Source organism: Drosophila erecta, unplaced genomic scaffold (genome assembly GCF_003286155.1).
Source record: "Drosophila erecta strain 14021-0224.00,06,07 unplaced genomic scaffold, DereRS2 tig00000000-arrow-pilon, whole genome shotgun sequence".
In the NCBI taxonomy this organism is placed as follows: Eukaryota; Metazoa; Arthropoda; class Insecta; order Diptera; family Drosophilidae; genus Drosophila; species Drosophila erecta.
In genome coordinates this window covers 21,065,031-21,092,645 of record NW_020825194.1, presented here as the reverse complement: position 1 = coordinate 21,092,645, position 27,615 = coordinate 21,065,031, and the positions used below count along the sequence as shown (strand labels likewise).

The 27,615-nt window shown below is 43.9% G+C and overlaps 1 protein-coding gene across 2 annotated transcripts; it reads left to right on the top strand.

Annotated features, from left to right (window-relative positions):
• Positions 1-127: 127 nt before the first annotated feature.
• On the top strand, positions 128-26,398 carry LOC6551857 (patj homolog). Of its 2 annotated transcripts, XM_026975663.1 has the most exons (4): positions 128-352; positions 4,717-6,902; positions 6,954-7,895; positions 26,163-26,398. In XM_026975663.1, the coding sequence occupies exons 2-3, from the start codon at positions 5,102-5,104 to the stop codon at positions 7,778-7,780; spliced, it is 2,628 nt and encodes an 875-aa protein (XP_026831464.1). In that variant the 5' UTR covers positions 128-352; positions 4,717-5,101; the 3' UTR covers positions 7,781-7,895; positions 26,163-26,398. The 2 variants fall into 2 exon arrangements, with proteins under 2 accessions (XP_026831464.1, XP_015009706.1); XM_015154220.2 differs by having other exon boundaries at positions 4,717-7,895.
• The last annotated feature ends 1,217 nt before the right edge of the window (positions 26,399-27,615 follow it).

The window sequence follows — 27,615 nt, the reverse complement described above, 5'->3', positions numbered from 1 at the left end:
AGTCATGTGTCCATGCAGTGCGCATGGGCGTGGAGAGCGGAGAGTGGACCCCTCGTGGGGACGATTCCCCCTGGATTTCCTCGCTTTGAGCGAAGCGGCTGCTGTTGGCCAGCGGGCAATTCATTTGGCCAAGAAGCTTCGTGGCGTGCGGGCGTGTTGCTGAGCCGGAAAATGCGCGCGTAAACCGTGATAGATGTGTGTGAAAATTGTGGCCCGCAACGGGAAAATTGGCAGAGCAAACCAGCAAGTGTGTAGCGTGCCATGTGCCTGTGTTTGTCGAGTGCGTGAATGAAGTGCCACGGAATTGTAGCGGAAATCGTTTGCTGGCCCATCGACTGGCCAGCCAGTGCGGGTAATTAGCCTGGCTAAGAAAGGGCAACAACTAGGCCAACTGAATAACCGGTGGCAAGCCCTGCAATCGTCAACGGCTTCAAAAACGCTCACGCAAAACGAGTGGCACGCGTGGCGTATACGCAATATGTGCTTGTGAAATCAAGCTTAAGAGTGAAATAAGCGGCTTGGCCAGCTTCAATATCCGCAACACACGGCGTATACGCAATCCAGGCACAAGCCGATTCTCCACGCAAATTTAGTTGTTTAATCAATAGCAAATAGTTGGGGCAAGTTTCACTTTTTTGGCAGTCGCTCTAGCCTTTGTCCTTTGCATGCGTTAATGTTCCTTTGCAACAGTCGCCTAAGTAATTGCAAATTGCGTGCCGCAAGTTTACAAGTTATTTCCGTTTCCCCGCTCTCGCTCCCTCGCGCTTTCTCCCTTTTCGGGCTGCAGCAATTTGGCTAAGAGCTTGTGACGGTCGGGGGGCTGCGGGGCGGTTAGGTGGGTCAAAAGGCGCAGCCACACGACACCACACGGCAAACAGCCGCAGCCGCCAACCCACAACCTGCAACCTACAACCTACAACCTGAAACCTCCGACTCGAACCACCAACCCGGCCAACAGCCGCAGTCAATGCGGCTAGACCAAGAGCTCCAGGAGCTCCAGCTCCGGCATCCGAACGTCTTGGCATGGCTTGGCTTGGCCATGGGTAAAAGAAACACATCCGTTGAGACCCCAATACCCTGTAATCACTCTAACGGCTTTGAGTTAAGCAGACGAGTTGCCAAACTATTTTGAATTGTTTGAAAAAATACTGATTCGCGGACGGATTTTTCATTCGATTTAAAAACCACATTTGTTTATTTAGTTTCATGCTAACTTTTGCAGGCTGATGTTTTTACTCAATCAAATTGCACGGTCCTGGTTTTATGAGGAAATGAATTTATTAAATTTATTATCATTTTAATTGATACATCCTACGTACAACAAACTTTTCTTTTGCTCGCTGAATCATTTTGCCGTTGTGGCTCGAATGTTCAGTGAAACCGAAACACGATAAAGTCTACCATTTAAATAGCCTTTTTTATACATGAAAACATGGTTTGAGTGCTTTCGTCACTTTTATGCAGTACTCTGCGATCATATTAAATTTGTTTGAAATTTATGTTTTCTGAAAGCCATTAATTGAAGATGTAACATACGATAATTGGATCAGCTAAGACAGGAGTAAATCTGTAAAAGCCCTCTGGTTTTAACATATCTAATGACTTGGCTGAGATTCCAGGGTATGCGGATCTTCGCTTCCGACTTGGAGTTAACCTTCCTCGTCGCCGCTCTATTTTTTTGCTTATCGATTTTCGACGCTTGACTGACGTCGGGACTTTGGGCCAAAACTCGAGCCGTGAGCCGGCTAATAATGCTCAGTAGGTCAGCGCCGCGGCAGTTTGAAGTGCGTTAGAAGCAACAGTGGCCAAAGGCGTGCTGAAACGAAACCGAAAACTGGCACAGGCTCAGGCACAGCCCAGAAAGAGATGGGGCGACTGGTGGTGAGCGAGAGGGCAGTACGAACCGCTGGCTCTACAGAAATAGCAGCTTGGTAGCTGGCAACTTCAAACGCGCTTGGCCTACTTTTCCGGGTAATGGGCTTGGGACGTCAACTGCTGCTGCTCCTGCTCCTCGTCCTCCTGCAGCTCCAGCTCCAGCTCCAGCTGCGTGCCAGCTCACTGGCTCCTCCTCCTTGCCAGCGCGCCCGTCCACCGCAACCAACTTAAATGAAGCACGCTCGCAAGGGCACGGAGAACAAAAAAGGAACCAAATTGGGGAAATCATTTTTAGTGTATCTCCAATGTTTTACTCATAATTGGCTAAAAATTGCTTACCTTCGGTTTCCACCAGTTTTTAAGAAAATGTTTCGTTTTGAGATTTGAACATGGGAAATATTCTTTAGCAAAAGGATGGATGTTTATAAGTTTTATAATAACGAAAACCATTGGAGCAGCTTAAGCAATTAATTGAAAAGTTGGCCCGTTTTGGAGTTTGATTGCAACTTACTCGCCATGTCACTTCATCCAGCCAAACTTCTCTCCGTGTGAAACCAAAGGGGGTGGTGCCGCCAAAGCAAATGGCCAAACCAAAGGCACAGAGTGAAAGTTGCGGTGGCAGGCAGCGGAGGCACAGGCGGACGAAGCACGGGACTCGGAACAAGCGGCGTTAATCATACGCATCGTGCGCCAATCCGTGTCCTGCGAATGCAAAGTCAATCAGCGTTTAATTGACAGCGGCAGTCACTGCCAGATACGCCGAGCATTGGCCCGATGCCCGAAAACCGCCCATCGAGCGCACTCGGAAACAACAATTAAACCGGCAGCCCACTGGACAGGATTTGGTTTCGGTTGCGCTCCTGCGTCCTGCCTCCTGCCTCCTGCTGCTGTGACGCAGGACATTAGTGCTCCAGAGTGCCCCGAGCAAAGTCCGCTTGGGAAGTATTTTTGATTAATGATTTCGGGCAAAGGTTGGCGTGAGTATTGTGTGCACACGCTGTAAATTGTTGGTGATCAAGCAGTACGGAGTAGTATATTTATTTTGGCTTAATGGAGAAATCCTAGGAAACTCCATAGTTTGTTAGTACAAGTGCATCCATTGCGCAATCATAGAACAAGCGTAACTTCAACCTGAAACAGCCAAAACGTAAATTAAATGGGGTAATGGTCTGAATGTTAAACTACCAAGCAATACGATCTATAATTTTGCTTAATACATTAAAAACAATTTTGTAATTTTGTTCATTTTTTTTAACGCAAACAAGTTTTTAATCTCCTTAAGTGATTTGTTTTATTTACTTCACATTTGCTTTAAGTGCCAGGCCATAAAAACAAATAACGTTTTTGAAAAAAGAAAAAACAAATACAACTTTGATTAAAAAGCAAAAATTGCAAGGACACACAAAAATTGAATTTCTTTGATTAAATATCATTGAATACAAGCATAGAATAAACTAATTGCACCAAAACTTTGCTGGTGATTGGTTACACAGAATCAACATTTTCCGTTCGACCACAGGATTAGTTGTATTGGCTGTTTCTGGCCAGAGAGAAAGCGGAAAATTGGAATCTCCCCCTGGGCGCCCATCTCACCAAGGCCTCTTCCCTCCAATTATTAGCCATATGGCTGTCAGAGATTGGTGGCAGTTGCTGCGGCAGCTCGAAACTTATCGCTCGATTGCAGATTGTTTCTCGGCTGCCAGGACGGCGCCGCCAAGTATGCAGCACTAAGTAGTCGCAAGTCGGCTCCTCCTCCTGCGCTCCTTCGCTCCGTGCCTTCCCTGCTTGAGTCCCACCCATATCATGGCATTTCCCAATTAGAACTGCCTCTTGGCCTGGCCAAGAGGCGAACGGCTGCGGGGCGGGTGTGGCGGAGCGGGACTGGTGCCAAACATGCGTGGCACGTGAGCTGCAAAGGTAAAAAGTTCTCGTTTCCCATGTGCGTGTGTGTGCATGTAAATTACAAAATCGTGCAAAAAAGGTGGCATTAAACAGGCAAGGGGGGCAACAAAAATTAAAAAAACAACAGCTTACAAATGCGAACTTTAAAGGAACATCGAGTTATGCATACCCTTGCGGACCTGTTCAAACATTTATGTAGGCCAAAAGCAAAACTCAAAATTTCTGTCCAACAGAAGGGTCACTTATTGGATTGCCAAATAAAAAGGAGAAACATGGGTAAAATGCTTGTTGTTGCAATCTATTTCCAACACATATAATACCATTGAAATTCTACAAACCCTTAATATATATTTAAATGATACAGAAACTTCTTATGAGGTTAAATAAATTTATCAAATAATTTAATTTGTCAAATAATTTAATTAATCACATAATTTAATTTATCGAAAAAAAAGCTATTCTAAATAAATTTCACAATAAATTTTAGTTTAATTTTCATTATTACACCACTTTTTCCTTACATTTATTAAGGTTGACTGCATCAATCTATACTTTGTTTAAAAAACCATACATCAAATATAGTGCATTGAAAATATGTCCCTTTTTGAGCCGCTGCTTTTGATTTGTATGTTGATTTCCTCAGCAGCCCTATCCGAGTGCAAATTGATTAGAATGCGGTTAGCTCAAGACCCCATTTATATGCCTCAAACGAGAGTATTGGCCAGGAACGTCGAACGCTATGCCTGGCAGGGCGGCAATTTAAATTCCCACTTCACGCCCGTCTTTTTGTCCCCGCTCGCATTGCGTATACGCCGCGTACCCCAAACACACCCACTGTGCAGTGCGTTACGTATACGCCACCTATGCCACGTATTGCGTATACGCCGCGTGCTCCACCCTGTTTGATGCGAAGTGCGTGCGTGTGCTGCATAATTACAGGTGCGCTGTGCTGTTGCGGTCGTGGATGATGCGGCTGGAGCTGGCGGTGCCAGGAGCACAGTTCCCGGGCCATAATTGTCGGTTGAATGACTCTCGATGCGATAGCAATAACAGCAATAACAGCAGAATCAGCTGCTCCGGCAGCCATAATATTCATCACGCTCGCTCCATTTGACGGCGAGGAGGAGCCGACGGAACAGCAACAACGAACAATTGCCAACAGCACCACCGCTAAATTTTGGACACAATCATAAATGCGACATGTTAGCAAGGGCCAAGCGAACGGAAAACACACAACAGGAACAACAACTATCGTCAGCAACATTTAATAAAACTACAAAGAGAGCAGGGCGACCGTCGGGAGCAGAATTAGCCGGGGGAAAATATGGTTCTCAGCACCGAGTGGTCGCAGGTGGAGGTCATCGATCTGATCAACGATGGCAACGGCTTGGGCTTCATCCTCGTGGGCGGCCGCAGCACCGGTGTGGTGATCAAGGCCCTAACGCCCGGGGGCGTGGCCGAGCGGGACGCCCGACTGCAGCTGGGCGATCATCTGCTGCAGATCGGCGAGGTCAATCTGCGGGGCTTCAGCTCGGAGCAGGTGGCAACAGTTCTTCGTCAGACCGGAGCTCAGGTGCGTCTGATAGTGGCGCGGCCGGTGGAGCCGACGGCCATCGATTACCAAACGCTGGCCTGTCAGGCGCCGATTATACCAACTAAGCTCCTCTCCGACCCGGAAGAACTGTCGCGTCATCTCTTCCAGAATCCGAGTTTTGCAACTGCTGCCGCCGCCGCAGCAGCAGCGGCAGCAGCGGCGGGCTCCGGCGACGGTGGCGGTGGCGGCGGCGTCCTGGATGTGGCCAGCTTGGTGGGTCTGGTGCGCGGCGGTCCCGCCGAGGGCTCGCAACTGTCTGCAGTGGAACCGCAACCAAGTGCGGCGCTTCAGCTTCAACAACTGTCCGAGCTGGCCGGCGACCTGGCTGACTTCCCACTGCCTCCGATTCCGGGTGGTGGCGGCCACTCGTTGCTCACGGACTCGAATGCCGGCCAACGCCCCTGCCCGCGTCTGGATCTGGATATAGTGCCCTTCTCGATACTATCGCCGCCGCCACGTCCCGCCCTGCAGATGCTGCCCCTGGAGACCCAATGGCGATGCGTTCAGGATCAGAACCAGCACATAGAGACTGTGATAGCCGACAGCAAACGGAAGCTGTTGGCCAACGAAGATGGCGGATCCGGCTGGGGCTCGGGTTCCGGTTCCCCCGACTCCTACATGGACTCCCCGGAAACGGAAACGTACGTGGTGGAGCTGCACAAGAATGTCTACGGCCTGGGCATCACGGTGGCCGGATATGTGTGCGAGGAGGAGGATCTATCCGGCATTTTCGTGAAGAGCATAATTGAGGGAAGTGCCGCGGAAACAAGTGGTCAGATCCAGATCAACGATCGCATTGTGGCCGTGGACGGCAGATCGCTATCCGGGGTAACCAACCATCAGGCGGTGGAACTGCTCAGGAATACAGACATAGTGGTTCATCTGACTCTGGAACGATTCCTCAGAGGCAGAAAGTACGAGCACTTGCAAGTGGCCCTCACCGAAATCAAAGGAACATCTGCTCCCTCCGGCCTAGACAGGAATCTAGAAAAGGACCAGGACCAGGAGTCGCAGATATCCGTGCCTGGGTCCCCGTCAATAGCCACGTTGAGTTGGCTGCCACCCAAGTCGCTGGATGCCGATTCCATAGCCACCGAAGGCGACGAGGCCGTGGAGGCGGAGTATGTGGGCATTTCGGGAGCCGAGGATGAGTTCATTGAGCTACCCTCCCGGGACACCGTGGAGTCAAATATGTCGCACGTGCTGGACCGCAGTGATCACAGTGCAGGCGTCACCAAAGATCAGGCGCCCAGGATCAGTCCGACTGGGCCGCTGACTAATGGGCGCAGCCTCATCCTGGCCGATGACAGTGGCAATGACACCGATGAGCAGTGTCCTGAGCCGGAAGCGGAAACGGAAACGGCACAGGCCCGCAAAGGCTCAAAGCCGGAGGCGGAAAGGCATACAGAATCGGATCTCGATCTCGATCCCGATCCCGATCTTGATCCCGGCCAAGTGCCTACGCCCACGAACGAGGCACCTGTGAAAGCGGCCAGCCCGACGGCCGCCTCGCTGCGCGTGGCCTGGAAAAGTGAGTTTCCCGACAGTGAAATTTTAGTTGCCGAAATAAATAAACTTTCAGGTCTAGGGATCAGCCTTGAAGGCACCGTGGACGTGGAGTGCGGCATTGAGAAGCGTCCGCATCACTATATACGCTCGATACTGGCCGACGGGCCGGTGGGCCGCCAGGGCATCTTGCGGCCGGGAGATGAGCTCCTCCAGGTGAACGAGCACAAGCTCCAGGGATTGCGACACATCGAGGTGGTTAAGATCCTCAAGGAACTGCCCGCCAGGGTTAAGTTGGTCTGCGCACGCGGCACTCACGTTCCGTCGGTCATAAATACCTCGCAAAATCCGGAGGCCTTTGAGACTCGTAGCCTCTTGCCCGGTGGCCACCAGAGTCTCCAGAATCTGCTGAGCAAGGCCCAGTCGGAGAGCTCGCTCTACACGTCCAGCACGGCGACTTTAACGGATGCGGGAGCAGCGGCTGGAGGATCGGGGGGCACTGCAGGTGGAGGAGCTCGCTCCAAGTCACTAGAAAACGTTTCCGGCTTGGCTCTCTGGAGCTGCGAAGTAACCGCCGTGGATATAGAGAAAACGGAACAGGGCTTCGGCTTCTCCATACTGGACTACCAGGATCCGATGGACTCCGAGGGCAGTGTCATCGTCATTCGCGGCCTGATACGCGGTGGTGCTGCGGAGGCAACCAACGAGATCTATCCGGGCGATCGCCTCATGAGCGTCGGCGATCGCCTGCTCCAGGGCCTCGAGCTCGACGAGGCGGTGTCCATCCTGAAGGCCATGCCGCCTGGACTCACGCGACTGGGCATCTGCCGACCCCTCTCCGCCTCGGACAGCAATAGCAACAGCAACATAGCCTCGCCGCTGGGCGACTCGGCCAGCACATAGTGGCAGCCCCTTCCCGACGGTCACCAGGAGTCGGATATACTTGTAGAACTGGAAACGGAAATGGCAAGGCCACCGGCAGCGGAAGCGGAACAGGAACTGGAGCAGTTCGCACTGTGTGAGTACTTCTTTTTATTCACATTTCATATACTCTAAGAAAACCCTAAGATAGTTATCTACTTTACCCAAAAAAACGCAAAATCCTGAAAAATACTAAATGGTTGTGAACTTTTTCGTTACTATGTAGACTTCTTTAAATGTGGATCAGGAAACTATGAATTCTGATTATTGAAAGTTACTTCAGAGAAAGTGTAGTAACCTGAAATATTTCAATAAAATCTTGCAAAATTGGTTTCCGAATATTAAAGAAGCAGAAGCATTTACATCCGACTTTTTTGACTGATTGATTGAGTACTTCTTTTTATTCTAATTTCATATACGCTAAGAAAACCCTGAGATAGTTATCTACATTAACCTTTACCCAAAAAAACGCAAAATTCTGATATATTCTATATGGTTGTGAACTTTTTCGTTACTATGTATACTTCTTTAAATGTGGAGCAGGAAACTATGAATTCTGATTATTGAAAGTTACTTCAGGGAAAGTGTAGTAACCTGAAATATTTCAATAAAATCTTGCAAAATTGGTTTCCGAATATTAAAGAAGCAGAAAACGGATATGTATACACATTTACATCCGACTTTTTTGACTGATTGATGTCACAGCTGCTGTCAGAAATCAATATGAACGCGAATCGAGTTCTTATCAAATTGTCACCTGTCACACGACTTTTGCCTCCCCTCGACCCAAATGCAACTTTAATCAAGTGACTGTTTGCTTTTGGGTATATACCTTTGGGTAATACCTTTTTGGGCTCAAATGCTGCCGCATCAGAGAGCCCCAAGTCAATATCCTGATAATCCATTTGGGGCTAGCCTATATTTGAGAGATCTCCTTTTTAATTGTTGCCCCTGGTAACGCCCAAAAGGCATTTTTGGTCACGCCCGCCTGAGGAAAGCATCTGAAAAGGAATGGGAGTTGGCCCATTGTCAAGTTGATGACCTCTGGATATGCTTTTGAAGTAGTTTATACGCCCAGCTTGCCTTCTCCTGCTTTTTTATTGAATACACCTTTACATAGACTTACTGACCACAGGCCTTCGTGTGTCCAATTTGCAGACAACCTTTTCTTTAATGCCTGCTATTTGTCTCTATAAGGATGTTTCCTCAATTCCTCGGCTCATTCTTATACTACCTTTTACCGTGGCAACTGTGTTTGGAGTATATTTATATAGTTTATTTATCAGCTAATACTTTTTTTTGTTACAATGTAAATATACTTCTCATACAACCGCCTGGGGAGTGAAATTTCAACTCAATATATATGTGGCACTAGCGAAAATTCCTTTAGCAATTTATTGCATGTTATCCTGAGTAATTCATGTAATAAGCTCAGCCACACTTCCTCTCCGTGTTTAATTCATTAGGTTTGTAATTAAACAAGGACGAAATTGCAAGGCGTTTGACATATGCTGAAAACTTTTAATACCCAACACCTGAATGTTGGGACTTCGGGGAGGAAAGGAAAGTGTCTGCAAGGGGCTGGTTGGAAACTTTCGCCCAGAAATGCCAAGTTTGGGCCACACAGTTTTGGGGCCTGCTTCACGCATAAATAATTTATGCGTAGATATAAATACACAAACTTTGACAAGCCGAGAGTGGAGCTGGACGAGGGATAAACTGAAGCTTACCACTAATCTCCTGAGCTCGACATTTTCCCTTCATGCTAACCTCATAAATAGTAATTATCTTAATTGGCTCTCGCCGTTCGCATTCATAACTTACGATTTGTCTGGCTGGTTGACTGGCTGGCTTTGTTTAAAAACTGGTTATTTAGCAATAGCTGGTCAGCATAAATGAGAAGCCTGCTCAGCTGTCTTGGCCAACTGGCAGTCCAGTTGGCCGATGATTTATGCATGTGGCGATAGCGAAAAGTTCCATTCTTTGCACATATGTACTATATAGTGGGATGGATGTTCCAGGTGCGAATCAGGTGGTCTGGTTGAATAATAGAAGCTCGGCCAGCCATTATAAAAATGTTTGGTACATGTGCAAAGGCCGGCGGGAAAATTCTTTATTCTCCAAAAAATATATAGGCAAATACATAACACACAGAAGCCGTGCAGAGTTATATAGGTGAACCCGCGGATATTTACGCAAGTGTGTGTAAATATTTGGGTAGATAGTCGTTTGTTGTTGTTTGCCCGTTTAATTAATTGGCTATTAAAAGTGTTGAAAATTGAAAACAAAATTTAACGCCACTGCAGCAGCAGCAACAACACAGCATCAAAATAGCTCAGCCACCGGATTTTGTAGGTACAATCGGAAAAATAGCTGAGCAGGCAAATTGTATCTATGGAAAATGCGAATTTGCGTGTAAATGCAGGAATTAAATACTACTAGCATATAATTACTACGGGTTTTATTCCATCAACTATGTGAGAACTGCAAAAAGGGAAAGTTATTTTCGCTTTGGCCCATAATTCTCCCACAATAAGCAAATTAAAAGCCCCACATCACATGGATTCATTGTGCTCCATTGTTTACCATGGCAGACAAAATATTTACACAACCGAAATATAATATGCATAACAAACAACATTTTATTAAGGTATTATTTCAAAAGTTTAGCACTGAATATTGCTGTGGAGTTGAAATTTCCGTTTAAAATTCTAACGCTTAACTAAGGTAATGAACCATTGGAACATTTTGAAATTTCATGCAGAGAGCACACTCAAAATAAATGAGCTGTTCAACAAACTTTTTCCTGCCCTCATTCTTTCCATCTAGTAAAAGTAATATAATAGTAAATTAAAAGTCTATGTATATGCAAAAAGTAGCTTAAAATGTTTTAGTTACTTGACGTTATTTAGCTAACTCTTAAATATAGTATATATAATACTTTTAAGTATGGGTAGTAAAATATAAGTGAGTATCATCAAATGTGGGGATATACATTTCATCTAGAGCTGTATTGCAACAATATGTAATCATAATTTTATTCATCGGCTTCTGGGCAGGCATTCAGCAAGATTTAAGTAAATGAAACTTGCGTCATGGCCCAGAATTTGCGAACTCGTGCACTGTTTACTGCTGGCAGCTTAGCCATCCGATGCGCTGGCATTACATTTTAAATCAAATTAATGTAAACAACGACTGGGATGTCAGGTTGACTGGACAGTCTGCCAATTACTTGCAGCAGCGATAATAATGGCACAAGAACGAGTGGCAGAAGGCGGGCGGATTTCGCATTTGCGGCGTTGCAGTTGCACAAATGTAAATATGGGAATATGGAATGGCAACTTCATAATTCCACTGGCGAACTTGTGTGTGATTAATGCTGAAGCTGTCTTTGTTGCAAGGCACTTGCATTTGCATTTCACTTTCAATTTGCTGATTGCTATAGAAATGGCCAGGGAATGCACAATTCATTAAAACGTTTCATATCCAACAGTTTGGTATCTCAATCCGAAAAATGCTGATATTTTGTATGAATTCAAGTTATATTTTTTAGTTTTATTTGCTGTGCTTGGTGTTTGAATTGATTTGCTGATTGCCACAGAAGTTGCACAGGAGTTTACTATTCATTAAGCCATTTAACTCAATCCGGAAAATGCCTATATTGTAGTGGGAATTTAAAGAACTGATTTACAACCCACGCCTAAAATAACAGAAATATTTTCATAATTATTTGCTTTGCTTAATGTATGAGCATATAAATATCTGCCTTATGCATTTTACGTAACAAAACGAAAGTGCTTCATTTCCTGCAGTTAGAATTTTTTCATTAAAATGACTCTGGGCCTGATTGCCGTTTCTTCGAGGATGTTTGCGCTTGCGAGTACAACAGACTGCAAAAATAATTACGGCAGAACAAAAAACTCATTAAAACGCATTGCACACACCGCAAACATAGAGTGTGTGTGTGGATGTGTGTGTTTGAGTGAGCTTTCTAAATTTCCACAGCCTTGCCCGCGTCTCCGCCATTTCCATTTCCGTTTCCTTCGCCAGGAGTGTCGGCCATGCATGGAAATCTATCAACGTCTGTGCCTGGGAGGCTCTCTCCCTGTTTTTCCGCTGGAATGAATTTCTTGGTGCACGGAAAACAATTAGTATCGCCTATTTGTTGGGTGGGCACGGTCAACTATTATTACAGCTTTAAAATTTAGATCAGCACTGCTAAAAATATTGTTTCAGTATTGGTTGCCCCAAAGACCAAAGATGGCTACTTTCATAAGACTTTAAAAAATGTTTCAAGACAAAGTGACTCAATTGTGATTTCATTTTGCACTAGGGATTTATATATTCATTTAATTTAAATCTGGGGTACTCCTCCAGTTGTTCACAGGCGTTTTTTCTCTCCGCATTCACATGTAAGCACGTGAGGCGGACATGGGTACAAAAAACATTTATTTAATGCAACAATTGTGTAGATGAGGAGCTGCCGGATCCGTGGGAATGGCATAGAATGGAATGGAATGGTGTGGTGTGGCATGGGGCAACAATAACGGGGCAAGTACATAATACACACAGCGACAAGGAAGCGCATACCCCTTGCATACCCCACTTCGCCCTCAGTGCTCCTCCTTTGCAATTGTCTGTGCCTGAACTTTCAGCTTACACTTTGCAGCAGCATCAACAATCACTACGCCAGCCACAAGGAACAGAAACAAAAACAAGTTGCTGGCTTTATCTTGGCATATCGACAACAAGCTCATCATCCCCTGCTTTGCGAGTCCCATCGCCCATCGCCCATCACCCATACGCCCCGTTGGCCCAGGAATGCTTCGATAATGAGCTTGGCTTCAGTTGTATTTTCTTCTCTGAGTACCCTGTACTTTGCGCATGGAGGGGATGCTGCGCACTGTACCCAGTCATAGTGCATATATACTTAATAACTAATATTTTAATTATGATGTTTAATATGTTTAATGCTTACTTGAACAACTACCTTTCAAAATCGACAAGTGACTGGCAGGCAGTTGCGATAAATCCGAGAAGAGGTAATAAGATGTAGTATATATATTCCCATTATTCCCATTAGTTGTTCCTCCCGTTTCTACTCATTGGTTCAATTGAACGCTGATAGCGAGAAGCACGAAAAATCTGCTGGCTTCGCCATTTTGTAGGTGGTCTTGAAGTAATTTACTTACTCTTTTTAAGGATCCCCACTCGAGTGAAGTGCATAAATGCGTATCGAGTGCTCGACGTTGTCGCGATATTTATCTGTCCCGTCGCTTATGGCCGTTAATAATGTAGGGCCCACATAATAAGGGGGAAATTGTGGGGCATGGCAGCGCTTTAAAAATACATAAAAATTAACTGCTGACGCAATTGCCAGGGGAGGTAAATTGAGGAAGCAGCCCAAAGTTGCCGGGGATGAGCTCCAACAGCCGTTCCGCTGACTCACTCACTGCTCATAATTCCCATAATTGACAATGCCACTAGGCCACCAAGACTCCAAAGCCCCCAAAACGCCTCGACTTTTAGCCCCAACCCTTGGTTGTCGTAAAATTTGTAGCGAGCTCAACTGGCAGCTTATGAATATTTGACGATTTGCGTTCGCCGAGTCGTCAACTGATTTACTTAACTTACTTAAATACAAATTACCGACTGCAGCTGCCACACCCCCACCCAGTTATTGTCCCATATAGGCGTATAACCCTATATCTATACACTCGTATATTCAGTTCGTGGCCCTTTATGAATATGTTAAATAAATTGCGAATTCCGTGGACCTCGAAGTCCTTATTGATTTTTCAGACTGTGTGCGGGCCTGTGAAAAACAAAGGGGAAACATATGTTTTCATATTTAATTACACCCATTCCACAGTGAGTGTGGAATGTGTATGTGGTGAGCCTTCACTCCCATTCGCTCCGTTTTCATTGGTGAATCACTACCCTGTACTCGCATAAAAAATAGTGATGAAAACATCACAAAATCGTGACAGCAACAGCGTTTTTAAGGAATGGGTACATTCTAAATAGGTACATTCTGAATAGGAACATTTCGAATAGGTATATTCTGAATAGGTACATTCTAAATAGGTACATTCTGAATAGTAACATTTTGAATAGGTAAATTCTGAATAGGTACATTCTTATTAGCAAATCAATGCCCGTCGCCTTCATCGCTTTTCCACCACCTTATAATCAAAATAGCTTCACCAATTTTCTTCCGAAGCTTCTATTAAGTTAATTAACCCTTAAATATAATAATGTAAGTGCACCGTGGTCCGGTGTCCAGGGCATTCATGTGTATTTGGTGTCCGGAGTCCGAATTTGAATATGGAGCATAGGAGCACACAAATACATAAAATTTTTTAAATCCAAAATTCGAAGTAGGTACCTTCAGTTTTCGGTATAAGATATATTCAAAATACGTCAAAGGTAACTTTAAACTAAATTGAAAAATATTTATTTGAATAATACAAATTATATTTAAAAAATAAAAATACCATTAATAGTTGTAAAGCAAAATGCAAAAACTATAGTTTTGTTATTCTTGAAATTTGTATTAAAATACTTAAATTACCGTCTTAAATTACCAGAAATAGACGACTTAATATTTTCAAAAACGTTAAAGAACAGCGCTATGTGAGCTACTGATTCGTTGATTTTGGCTTTCAGCTTAATTAGGTTTGCAGTTTGAGGCAAAAGTGAGCCAAGTGCAAAATTGCATGCATTTGTTCTCGGTCAAACTCTTAATTGCAGTGCAAACGGGCCGCGAAAATGGGCCCTTGGCTGTTTTTGGACTCGCTCACCTGCTCCACCGGCTTACTAGCACCACGACCCCCCTTTGACCACGCCCCTCCCCCCCTTAAGCCCTAGAGTTGTTTGGCCTGCATGCGAGGCCAAAATGTTTCCAGCCACTGCGGCTGCCAGATAGCCCGTGAGCCAACACACACGCGACGTCATCGAGAGCTCATTGTGCAGGCCAAGATTACCCCCAAATGCCAGATGTCCTGACACACCCTGCTCTCCCTTCTGGCCATCGCTTGCATAGCAGTTCAAAGTTCACACATTGCCAGCAATAGTGATGAGCATTTATGGTAGAATCCAAAATCCGGCTATCCAAATTTTCTTTAACTGGGCAATAACAAAGGCAGTGCATCAGTGGTACTATCTTTCAGTCTATTGCAATGTACGTTGTAATTCTGTTTCTTTAGATACTACCTTTGTTACTTTATGTATCACAGTCAGAATATTGTAGCAGCTTTCGCTGTAAGCCAACAGAAGCACATAAAGTGCATGTACATTTAATTTAAATGCGAAACATTTGCTGTCACAGACGTAAACCCTTGTTGGTCTTAAGGAAAACGAGTGTAAAGAGAAAACTGGGAAATAGGAAATGCTCAGGCTTGGAAAATAGAGCAACACATAATCGGAAATAAGCTTAATGAAAATAAGGAGAAGTCCCAGCTGTCAGGGGAACTATAATATGAAAATGTCAGTCCAGATTGGTGGCCTGAGCAACGAACAATAAAGTTTAATACCGTCTTTATGGTCAATAATTTCAAGCACCTCGCTCCCAATTAAACTGAAGTGCTAAGCAGGCGAGAGCGGTCTAGTCGTGGCTAAAATGTTTTTGGCAACAAAGAAATGATAAAATCCATTTTTCACAGGTGTGCTCGAAGCAGTTTTGGGCGTTTTTTGAGCGTTATTTCGGGCGTGGCAAGGTTTTGAAATCAACTGCACATCGTTGGTGTCACTAGAATTCGCATGCCCCACATACGGACATTCATACGGACAGACAGTGGAAATGGCTAGAACGAATCAGCTATCGAAACTACCACAACTTTATAGTGCCGAAAACTACTACCTCCACGAGTGACGAGTGACTGGAAAATTACCTATTTTATTGTCTAGAATTTGTTTCTTTGAAGTCACAATGACGTCTAATGAAATTCATACGGACGGACAATGGAAATGGCTAGATCGAGTCAGCTATCGAAACTACTACGACTTTATAGTGACGAAAACTACTACTTCCACCAGTAACGAGTGATATTTTATTGTCTAGAATTTGTTTCTTTGAAATCAAAAAGACGTTTAATGGAATTGCAATACAGGCATACTAGTTATGCATTTAAAGGTGTGGAATGTCTTTTAGTTTAGTACGTGTTTATGTGGTCGCCATCGGTCCTGAGCTCAAGTGGCACCCTATTATTCACTCCATTGTCGCCTTTTCAATGGTATTTTACAGCTTTTGCTGCTTCCAACTCGAAAATGCTTTTGACATCACGGTCTGTATATTGAATGGATGCATGGGAGAAGCCGAGAATTTTATTTGTGTTCGGATGTGTGGAATTTGCATATATTACCCAGGTATAGTCACACAGTCAAACTTAGCACGGGAATACTTGTATGAATACTTGCATTTCTAAGAGATATGTTATCATAGTACAGAACCCTTAAAATATTTAACCCACAAAGGAGTTTTTGAGTTGCATGTGGTGGTCATAGTTATTGCGTACCCTGTGCGAATAAATATGGAAAATTACGCATACGCCCCGTGAAGTTCAATAGGCTTTTGAGCGGCTGTCCTCGCCGGCCGTCCAACAACAACCACTTGACAATCGACAATGGCAAGCAGCTCCCTCATCTCCTTACCACGGACCCTTCCGCTCTCCACCGCCCCGCAAGTGTTTTCCGCATTTATATGCAATTTTTCTTCATCTTTTATGTATGCTCGTTGTCGTCGCCGGCTTTCATATCCTTCGCCGTGTTCATTTGCACAGTGGAGGGCATAAAAATAGCACCGAGCAAAATAGCACTTCGTCTGTTCACAAAGGTTTCAATACTCTGGCTAGAATGTGCTTTTTGGCAGCATAGCTTCTGGTTTGGACAACTCGTCATTTTAGGGATCTAGAATATAAACTGAATATTACATTGCTTTTTTTAGCTTAGGAGATTTTGCTACTACTGCACTGGAACTGCTGTTTCGAGAACATCTGCCATTTTATCACATGTATTTCTGTCGTTGTCAGCCAGCCGTTGCATGTGTAAGTCGCTGTAATGATATTTGTTATTTGTTTGTTTGTTAGTTTGCGTGTGCGTTGAAAGCATTGAAATGCCGTTTGTCAAACACGAATACGATGCCCCACCATGCCCCCCAGCCGCCCACTCGTGCACTTTTCTAATGGCTTGCCTGGGGGCGCGTTCGGGAAATCTGTGGGGCGGGGAAAGTGGGGGAATGCATTACAACTCGCTTACAACTCGCAGCGTGATTCAATTACCATGAGCTCTCGCTTTCGGATCACATTTGCATAGGCTTGGCCCCGAGGCGATTTCGCTTCGTTTCGCATTTGGCATTTCCAGCAACTTTTCGCTTGGCTTTTCCCTGCGCCTTTGTATTTCCGCTTCACCCAGTTTCCCGGCCTGAAAGCAGGCAATGCAATGCAATTTTTAAGTGCGCACACATGATATCTGAGTAGTTTCTGTCCATTTTGAGACTTGACAAGGCTGCTCGCCATTTGAAGTGCTCACTTATGCGTTTATTTAACCATTTGCGCTTCCCTTTATCTGCATGAAAATTAGAGTTTGCCCAGCACTTGGCTGATTTCGATAATTGCAAGCTGATAGGTATCACAATTGAGGTAAGTACTTGCAACGAAGCTGAAGTGCATAGCTCGGTATTTACTTTTTTTGCTTGTGAAGCACTCATGGATTTTTTAAAATTAATATGCCACCTTAGGAGGTTTTAAATTTAGGAGCTATTAAATTGTTCCGTTGTTGGTTGAATTTCCCAAATATTATTCTATGAAAACACTCCTTTTTCTAGTTCATGCACCCTGTCATATTATCAAGATTAATCAAATTAGGCTGGGCTATATATATTCGGCTCCAATTCCCCTGAACACCGGGCTTGATCAGATGTGGGCCAAAACCGGCTTGATGCTTGAATGTCCCGATTCCCGAGAGCAAATCCCTTTGATTTGCGCCGACCGATTGCCCCGCCCAGGAGCATCGTTTGCGAGTACGAATACGACATGCATATCGGATCTGTTGGGTTCTGATTGATGGCGATATTATCTGGTAGAAAGGGAGGGAAGCTGCGGGAGTGAGAGGGAAGGGCAACTAAGCCAGGCAATCAAGTGGTGTGTGTGTGTGTGCGCTCCTTGGAAGCGCTTCGCATGCTCACATTATCCTGTCAAGGCTCCAAGCAGACAAATTCCATTGCTGGTTGGTGCAACCATATGTGGCATGCCGCACACCAAACAGACCCGCAACTGTGTGCTTTCCATGCCCCGAGTAACTTTTGCAGAGCACATCTAAATAGATTCTAACGAAAATCAAAAAATATACATGTTTTAGTCAAAAACCTTTTCCTCATAATTTTTACAGATTTTTACTTTATTTACCTTTCTATCAATCGGTGCCAGATTTAACACCCTTTCAATTTGATTGTTTTCTAATGCAAATATTTTGTACCTTTTTTTGAATATCACTCAGACTAATATGCAATGCATATATAGTACGTATAGTACATGAAAAACGAATTACGAGAGCTGAAAGCTTTTTTATAAAACCCACGCCAACTAATCTTTTCCAAACACATGAGTATTTAGATAATGCAAATTTGATGTTTCATCATTTTGTATTTATCACGTTTGCTCCAGCCGCCGCGAAAATTTCGAAACCACAATGACATAATGTCAGAAAGCAGAGCCGCTCATTTACCCACCCTTTCAGATTTTCCTTAGTTTTTCCGGCGCATTTTGACACCTTTTTTGCCCGCCACAATGAGTGTAAATTGAAATTGATTTTGTGCAAATTAATTTCATGTAAGCGCCATTAAATTTGTGGCACCGCGTTGCTTATGCCACGGCTCTGTTTTTCTGTTTTATGCGCAAGTGGAGCAACAATGTTCCATCCCCAGGATTTGCCCCCCGCCCAATTCAATCTGCCCCCTGCCGTCCTATTGTGCTGCCTGTATTTGCACTTCATTTTCATATTTAAGTTCGTTTATTATGCGAATGTAATTAATTATAAAGTTTAGCGAGCATAAATTCAATGTGGCCTGGTGCCGGCGAGGAATCCCCAAGTGGACTTGGACGGTGGGGCAGTTGGGGGTTAATCTCAAAGCCATTGGCTTTTGTGGGTCAGTGTTGAGTTGACACATTCGATGGCTGGAGGCCGATTAGCCATGTTTGCACTGGCGTAAATCAAGCGACTGTCAAGCGCATGCAGATCAAATTGTTTCAAGCGAGTGATAAATCAATCAGCGGAACAGATGTGCACTCACTGCGAGAAATAGGTATACACTTATAAACTCAATTAGGCTGAAAAGATGTTAAATACACTTATTTATATTGGTGAGCAAAGGTGTAAGGACTTCTTCTTAGTAACTGAAATGCTTAGAATTGTCTACTTTGGCGGGTTTCCTAATTTGCGGTGATAGCTTTCTAAAAATATATAATATAAAAGGCTAGCCTTCGACCTAAAAGCAAGTTTCACATAGTGCCACTTGAATATCAAAGAAAAATAATATTTATTGATTGGCCACTTAGAAGTAAACCAGTAAGTATTTGGCTGTTTTCCCTTGTTTACAATTCCCCCGCCAGCTTAGGAATTTAATTTGCCTCAACTCCTCCCTGGTGAATCATGAATTCGCAATTCCCGCCAACATAAGTCGCTTCCACGCCCAGTTTGACTCCAAGTAATGGCGTTGCCAAAATCTGGAGAAGGCCAGCCACCGTGGCAGCAGCTGTTGCAGCCACAAATCTCGAATGCAAAGAAGCACTTTATTGTGCAGCAGTGTGTGTAGCACACTTTTTGGGGCAGCAGTCTAATCGCCAGCAAGGCAATGCTGCACTGAACTTAAAATCCAAAAGCCAAGCAAAAAGCCAATCAGCTGATACGCCCTTTTCATTCCTCGCAGTTGCCAGCCCGTAAATTATGCAACATGCTTTCAAGGCACTGCCACAGGAAAAGCAGCGAAGGGAAATTTGTGCTGAGAACGAGCTGCCGATTTCCGCGAAGCAAAATGAACACACAAAAACGGAAAATGGAAAAGGGAAAATGAAAAAGAAAAACGAAATTTAAAACGACTAAATGGTAAAACTGCGAATGTATAAATGGTTCTACAATCAAGTTGTTTTTTTAAAGTTTCGAATATTTTGGGGACAAACCTTTGGCGGCATTGAAGACACGACTTTTTGGCTATTTGCTGTTGGCCTCTTTTTATCACTCACGCTTCTTCTCTTCTTTTTCACCCATTTCAGCCAGCACATTGTGGGGGCGTTTATGTAAGTGGTTGTGGGTGGGCTGTCAATTTTAATGGCTGGCCATGAAATTGAAATGCAAGCAATGAAAAATTCAAGCATTTCAACATGATGGACACTATGGCTGTGGCAATTTATAGCCCGACCATTTGTAACTACACGGCGGCAACAACAGGAATAATAATAATCACAAAGGCAACAAAATGGGGCATATCCCCAGCTGACAGTTAAATATCGAAGGCCTTCACGGTCTCTTCGTTTCATTTTGTAATTAAAATGCCATTAAACTATTTTTCCCTTTGTGGAGCATTGAGCCCTGGCATTTCTCGGCTGTGCGCCCATTCATTAATTATGAAAAATGTATTGTTTTTCTCTGCCTAATTCTGGTCGAGTATTGATTAAGCGATTGCCTTTCAATTGTCTTTGACGCAGCACAGCACTTGCATTTATTTGTACTTGTTATGCAAACAAGTTTTAATTAAATTGCTTAGGTATTTCAGTTTAGCTTGCATCACTATTAATATAAATAAATATTTGCATTATGCAAATTCAGCCGTTTGCGTCCGTTGAGCAATCAAAGAAAGCTATCAGTATGTGATTGCACTGATGAGGCGTGCTTAACATGTGAGCATATACGGCTGACATGGCGGATACGTGATGCGTAGGTTGCGTATACGCCACCGTGACCTGTCAAAGCAACTTTGGCTCGCTTGGCAGTTGCTGGCTTTTATGCCGAGTTAACTCAATTTCGCCCTTTGTAAGCTGCACGAAACTCGTTGTTATTGTTCCATCAAGCAAATTCGTTTTCAAAATCAGCATATAAATAAATTCGCAAGCCAAATAGAAGGTAAATTAAATTTATCTACGTCAATGGTTTGACTGGGCTGGGCCTGGCCCAATTGCCGTTGATAAGCCCGGCAAATGGCATTCATGGCAGGCTATTTTAAGGCCAATAAAGACGAGCCAAAGTGAATCCCTTTCTGCACTCTTTTTCTCTTCTTCCCCCAAATCCGACCGGCCCAATCGTTAAGGGAATGAAGGCAGGAAGGCAAACGACATTTGCAGATAAGGTTTCACTCTTTTTTTTTCAGGGGCCAGTCCAAAAATGAATTTTTTCCAAGCTCCCTTTTTCTGCTCCTTCGGTGGTTCCTCATGGCGATTTAATAAAAGTTGCGGCTGCAATAAAACGGGGCGGATGACATAACAAGTCCGAGTTGAGCGACACGGGCCTCTGTAGATGGAAAATCTGGTTCTACGGCGTGTGCTCTTATCAACACACTCCACATGGCGGTCTAGGCTGTCCTTTTCAGCATTGGCATCGGAATTATTACATTTTCATGAGAGCGGCCCCACAAAGAATCCTGCGCGTGCCACAAGACAATGGCATATTTCAACATGTCAGTGGCTCAACTGCCACTTTTAGTCGGACTCGCTGGTCTGCGAATGGAAATATGGGCAAATAAATCATTTTATTGCAATACAATTTCGGGCCTGCGTCTCTCCACTTTTCCCCCCAACTTCAGCGCATTTTTATCACACGATTCATGCAGAGAGAAAAACTGACACTTCTTGTACATACAATTGCAAATATTATGTTATACGGGCACTTATTATGAGCTTATTGTGAGTGAATCTATGGCCAAATGAAAATAAAGGTGCCTGCTTCAAAGCAGCAAAGTAATTACTAAAAGTATTCACTAAATTCAAAGGTCGAAGGACTTGTAGATGTGACTGAACTTGGTTAGCTTACCGGACAACTTTGCTTACATGTTTTTTTCAGTATAGTTAGAGACACTTTGGCACTTTCGTACTGCTGAAGCATTTTATGCGGCCATTGGGAGGACAAACACACACTCACACACGTTGCTTCAATATTAATAAGGCCGTGTGGAGGCTGTCAATGTGACGTGGCGCCAAACTGCTGCCACCGGAAGTTGTCCAACGGGAAGCGGAAACGGCGCCCGTGCCCGAGCTGCACATTACATTGGCTTGTGGGCTGGTGGCATTGGGGCATGGCTCATTTTTTATTATCGCCCAATCCAATCTCGGCAGCCAGCTCCTGGGAGGCGGAGTCGGAGGAGTCGGAGGAGCAATTGGTTTTCGAGCTGCTGCCACCACCGGAAGCAACAAGGCAACACTTCGGACGGAATGGCAGCTGACGGGCTTCTTCAGCTCGGAATCGGTGGGTTATTGGCCACTTGAGGGATTGGGCTAAGCCAGATTTGTGGACAGCAATTAATACTTTTATGGTTGGGACGGAAATTTAATTTAATTATTAATTAGATGGGCCCCGTCGTCGTCCTATGGCCATTAAGCCGGGCGAAAATCCCATTTAATTGCTTTCAAACTCGGCGAGCTGCTGCTTATTTGGTCCTCTATTATTTGCCTTCGAATGGCATGGCAAACAAAGCCGGAGCACCAAGATCAAAGTCAATGCCCCTGAACTTTCCTCACCTTCTCGTCAACTTTCCCACGGAGAGTTTTAGCCCCAAAGTTTGTCCTTTTCCTGCTGCTGTCGCACCTTGAGTATGTTTCAACTCTTTCGCCTGCACTTTGCCATCCCAGTTGCTGAAATATTCATAATTGAAGTTTATTGTTTACCCTGGGATGTGTGCCACGCCCTCAGCCTCACCCCCGACACCGCCCCTTTCTCGTAACGGGGCTCGCTTTGATTGTTTTGTGGCCCGGAGACTGTCGATAAGTTGGCCTGCAGAAAGTTCACAAACTTTTCAGTCTTTTTGTTTTAGTTCCTTTTTCAAGCGCTCTGAAAACTTTGATTGGCGAACAAAATGGCACAAGTGATTGGACATGTGCTTCATTTATTATACTGTATGCCTGACCTACTACTCCCCTTCCCTTTCTATCGAGAGGTATCAGATGTCGTGCCAGTACCCCCAATAATTGGAAAAATCGCAAGTCCAAGTTTGCTTTGTGGAGAACAGAGTAGAATGTATAAAATAATTTCGAGTGCCCTGTGAAATTTCTGATCTTTACTTTTATATAACGGATTGCCATCCAGACTAAAACTTAGGATAAGTGCTCTCGCTATTATTCCTCGGTGGAAACCACACCGTTCACTTCAGTTCTTGTATGGCCAAAGGTCACGCGTTTCCTATTTCCGTTTTGCGAGTGCTCTTGACCGATTTTTGATAAATTGCTTTTGCCTTTGAGCATGGAGTCGCCTCGAGAACACATCCCTTAGTTTCCAACTCGGAATTTAAATGGGCTGCTCGTTGCACGTTTATGGGGCCCACTTGAGCGAGCTATTAAATATAATCGTAAGCAATTTGTGCCATCTACTTGGGATATCATTTTTAATGCGACAACCTAGGCCAAAACCCTTGGCAACCCTCATTGCAATGCTAATTGCGGAAAAGGTGGCTAAAACTGGGACGACGGTAAACATGAAAAGAACAATAAGCGCGAAACAATGGACTGTTTGCAATTTAAATTAACATTTTGAGTGAATCAAAAAGAGTGCTCCGGTGGCAAAAAATGCGGAGCTAAATTGTTTTTGATGCCACCGTTGGCACTGCAGATGGTCAACAGCAGATCCCCTTGCAGGCCAAATAAAGGCCAGCAAAATCCCGGCCAGATTTGCATAACACGTTCCACGCTGCGGTTCCAGTGGCCAAAAAGGCCGAGCCCGAGATTCCGACACCCAACGGGCGTTGGGCAGCAGCTGGGCCAGGTTACCAAAAATCCCTCCATTTGACTGCCGTGGAATATAAAATTCCGGCAATATCATAAAACAGAAAGCTTAGAGGCTGCTGACCTCGCCAAAGGATTACCCCGACCTGTGATCCAAAGTTACCGCTGGAGTAACTACAAAGTTACTTTTCTGCTCTAATTAATTTTAAGTAATTTCCAAAAGGCGTATATTTAATTGCGATTTTCCTGAAAGCTTGCAACAACTGTTAAACTCTCTTATTAATAATAATAATAATAAAAGAACAAACTACGCTCTCAAAACAACTAGTTGAAATACAAGCATTTAAAAACCTCTTCGTTTGTATTTTTTTGGGGATTATGTTCCCATTGAACCGCTTACAATGCCTGGACCAAATGCGCTTTGCATTTCCCGCGACAATGGAAAAGTGGCGGGAAACCAATTTACATTTCACTTGTCTGAGATGTTTTAGTGCGACGCCGTTTCCATACTATTCCGTCTATTCCAGCCAATCCCTTTCCCTTTTTTCCGCTGACAGCCTGGTCAAAGGACTCCGGGCTGTCCACAACCCAAAGCCAGGGAACAAGGAACAAGGCACAAGGAGCGGCAAACAAAGGCAACAACAGCAGGGCAAACAAAAGTGGCTAAAAAGCAAAAGCTGCAAAAAAGGCCAAAGGCGAGGCACGAACTCTCTCGCCAACTCACACACACGCGCATTCATAGATACATATATGCATGAAATTTCACACCCAGGGGCGTAGGTAAAGGGGTAGGGGCTCAAGGGGGCGTGATGGGGGCGTAATGGGTGGTTTTGGGGCTGCTCTTGGGGTGCACAAGACAGCCAGAGTAGCCGAAATGCAAATACACAAACAATGGCGGTGGGGGCTACTAAGCCAAGCTAAGAAGGTTTTGGTAAACAAATTTTACTGCCAACTCGCACACAAACAACTTGCGCACACAAATAGGCGAATGCACTTGGAGAAACTAGCATGTTGCATGCAATTCTGCAATTTAATACATTGAAAGTCAAACAAGGAACTTCAAGAAATCAAACACTCTTATGTTTCATTTGCATATATCTTTAGGGCTCAAAATATTTTCAGTTCTGCCTACTATTCTTTGCTTTTTTTCAAGTGTATAATTTATGTTGTTGTTGTTGCTGGCCCAGGACATTCATAGTTAAAATTTAGAGAGACAGCGCCGAGAGATTTGGCAAACAGCAACAATATCCCCACCGCCGGCTCCCCTGCCACCCCCTCCACCCCCCTGTTGCGTTAATCAAGGTTCACACAATCGCCAACAACAACAACAACAACAACAATAACAACTACAACAGTAACAATAAGCACAGCAACAACAATGCGGGCCGTGCACGTGCCAAAATAGCCAGGGAATATTTTGCATTTGTTTTTTATTTGCGCCAGCGACATTTTGTAGCTGAGTTTTCGTTTCGGGCCATTTGTTGCTGTTGGCCATCTGGGTGTTGATTAAAAAATTGTCGGGCTCTGAAAATTCATGGCCCTATACGAGTGTATACTTCATATTAAAGTGTGTGTGGAATGGGGATTTCAAGGTCACAATCGATACGAAAATGATTCAAAATGAAAGTTCCCAACAATCTCAACATGTAACCCAATATTATTTCCAGTCTTAGGCTGTAACGCACTGAACTGGCCATAAAGTGACACAACATTCACCGGATATTCCCACGAGGAAACCTTTTGCCTTCTGACTGTTAAAATCGATTGGATTCTGGTTACCACTGGCACATATAGTGGCCGAAAGCAAAGTGTTGCCATATTTTGCAGCGGCTTTTTAGGTTTGTTGAATGCCCATTTGGGCTAATAACAAATAACCGAATGGTCCATTACACGAAATGAGTCTGAGCCATGGCCGAAAAGTGTTGAGACCCCAGGAAACGGCCCTGACAATGCCAGTTACCAAATAATGGGCTTGGGATCCCAACGGCAGTGCGATATGCTCGTGGTTGGCCTGTTCGCATTGCCCGAAATTACCCTCATGCATTAAGTAATAAATTTATATGAGCTAATTGCCGCAAAAGTTCATTAATTTGAGAGTCATGAACCTAATTTATGGGGCCATTAAGTGATGCTAGTTCCTGATTCCGTACACATTGTGTTAGCTTATTATCCGCTCTTAGCATGCAAAAGAAACTATGTGTGTTATTATAACAGATCCAAGTGTTATAAGCGCTACTTATTGCTATCCCAATATTCAAATTGAATATACTGCCACAAATTGAATATACGATATTCATTGACACAGAAGCTCGCTTTTGGCTTATATAAATAAGCCGAATCAATCGGCCGACATCGCTGGGAATATGGAATTACATGTGTATTTGCTTAGCCGCAGCCATCACGACCGCTAATCTAATTTTCATATTTGTTCGCTTCGCTATTTGCAGATTTTATGACCCTCATATCGGCCTTGTGAATGCATCACGACCAGCAGCCCGAATTGGCCAAAAAAGCAACCAAGCGGAGAAGTCTGCGGCGTAAATCAGCGAGTCTGGACACTAGAACAATTTGTACATAGTATATAACCAAATCCGCACATCGCCCGATTGGATTAACTATACACGAGCTAGGTTCGAATTGATGGCCCAACCCCAGTACTAAAAATGCATAAATAAATAAATTGAAAGGCACGCAACGACTCTAAAAATATCACAAATTGTTGTATCAATAAATTATTAATAACAATTTCTGCGGACAAGCTTGTACAAAAAGCGTGCAACATCAACGCGCATAAAACACACGAAATTCCAAGCGAAATCGGAATTTATTCATACACACTATATTGCAAAACATTTTTCCAGTTTAGTATGCATATGTCGAGGCCATGATGGCCATAATGATAGCTCCCGGTAGTTACCACATATCCACGAGAATTCCCCCATAGCCGAAACCCAGAATACCCACGCCCACCTTAGGAAACCGCTGTAAATATTCCAGAGACTATTTTTATTGTCCTTTTCAAGTTTGCGTAGCATAAATTTACAATTTCTAGCTTGTAATCATTTACACCTACATACATATACCTAAATGGGTGAGGCTAGGTCGGGGGCGTGGCAGCGCTGAGTAGATATCGCCCACATCCTCAAGAATTCGCGGACATTTTCAAACTGTATAGGAAATGAGAGTTTGGGATTAGTTGCGCGTATAAAGGATTACATATACCTATTGCAGATACCGCAAATTCTATGCCTATGAATATAATAATATATATTTACAATTGACGACCAAGCAAAAGTAAAACTTTAACTTTAGTAACAAGTCAACACACAAACTACACAATGAACGAAAACACACACAAACTGAACTAAAGTAGATCGAAATAAAGACATTGGTGAGGTGCTTAAATGGCGAGGACTATTTATCACCTCTTGCTGCATAGAGAATATACACATTAAAACAAAAGCTTATTAGTGATACTAATTTTAAATGGACAAAGCAAATGATTAATGAATGAAAAAACCAACTATGATTGATAATTCTTAGCGAACCTTAAAATGTTTGAATTGTTAATACATTTCTGTTGATCGATTGTTTGTTATCAAGCTGAATTCGATTTCATGTGTATATAAAGTTATTAATCACATCCACAAGATGCTTGAGCTGTCTTAAAATAACTGAGCGATTAGACTAGGATAGCAACACATGCAGTGTGTTTTAAAACTACAATATCTTTTAGAAATAGTTACTTTTAGCTGAAATTGATTTGTTTTCTTGTTGAACTAACAACACACAATTTGTAATACCATTACTATTGCTTTCCGGCGAACTTCGTTGAATGAAACAAATATAATTGGTTTAATTTCCCGCTAATTCGACTTGTAGTTATAAAACGCACTGTCC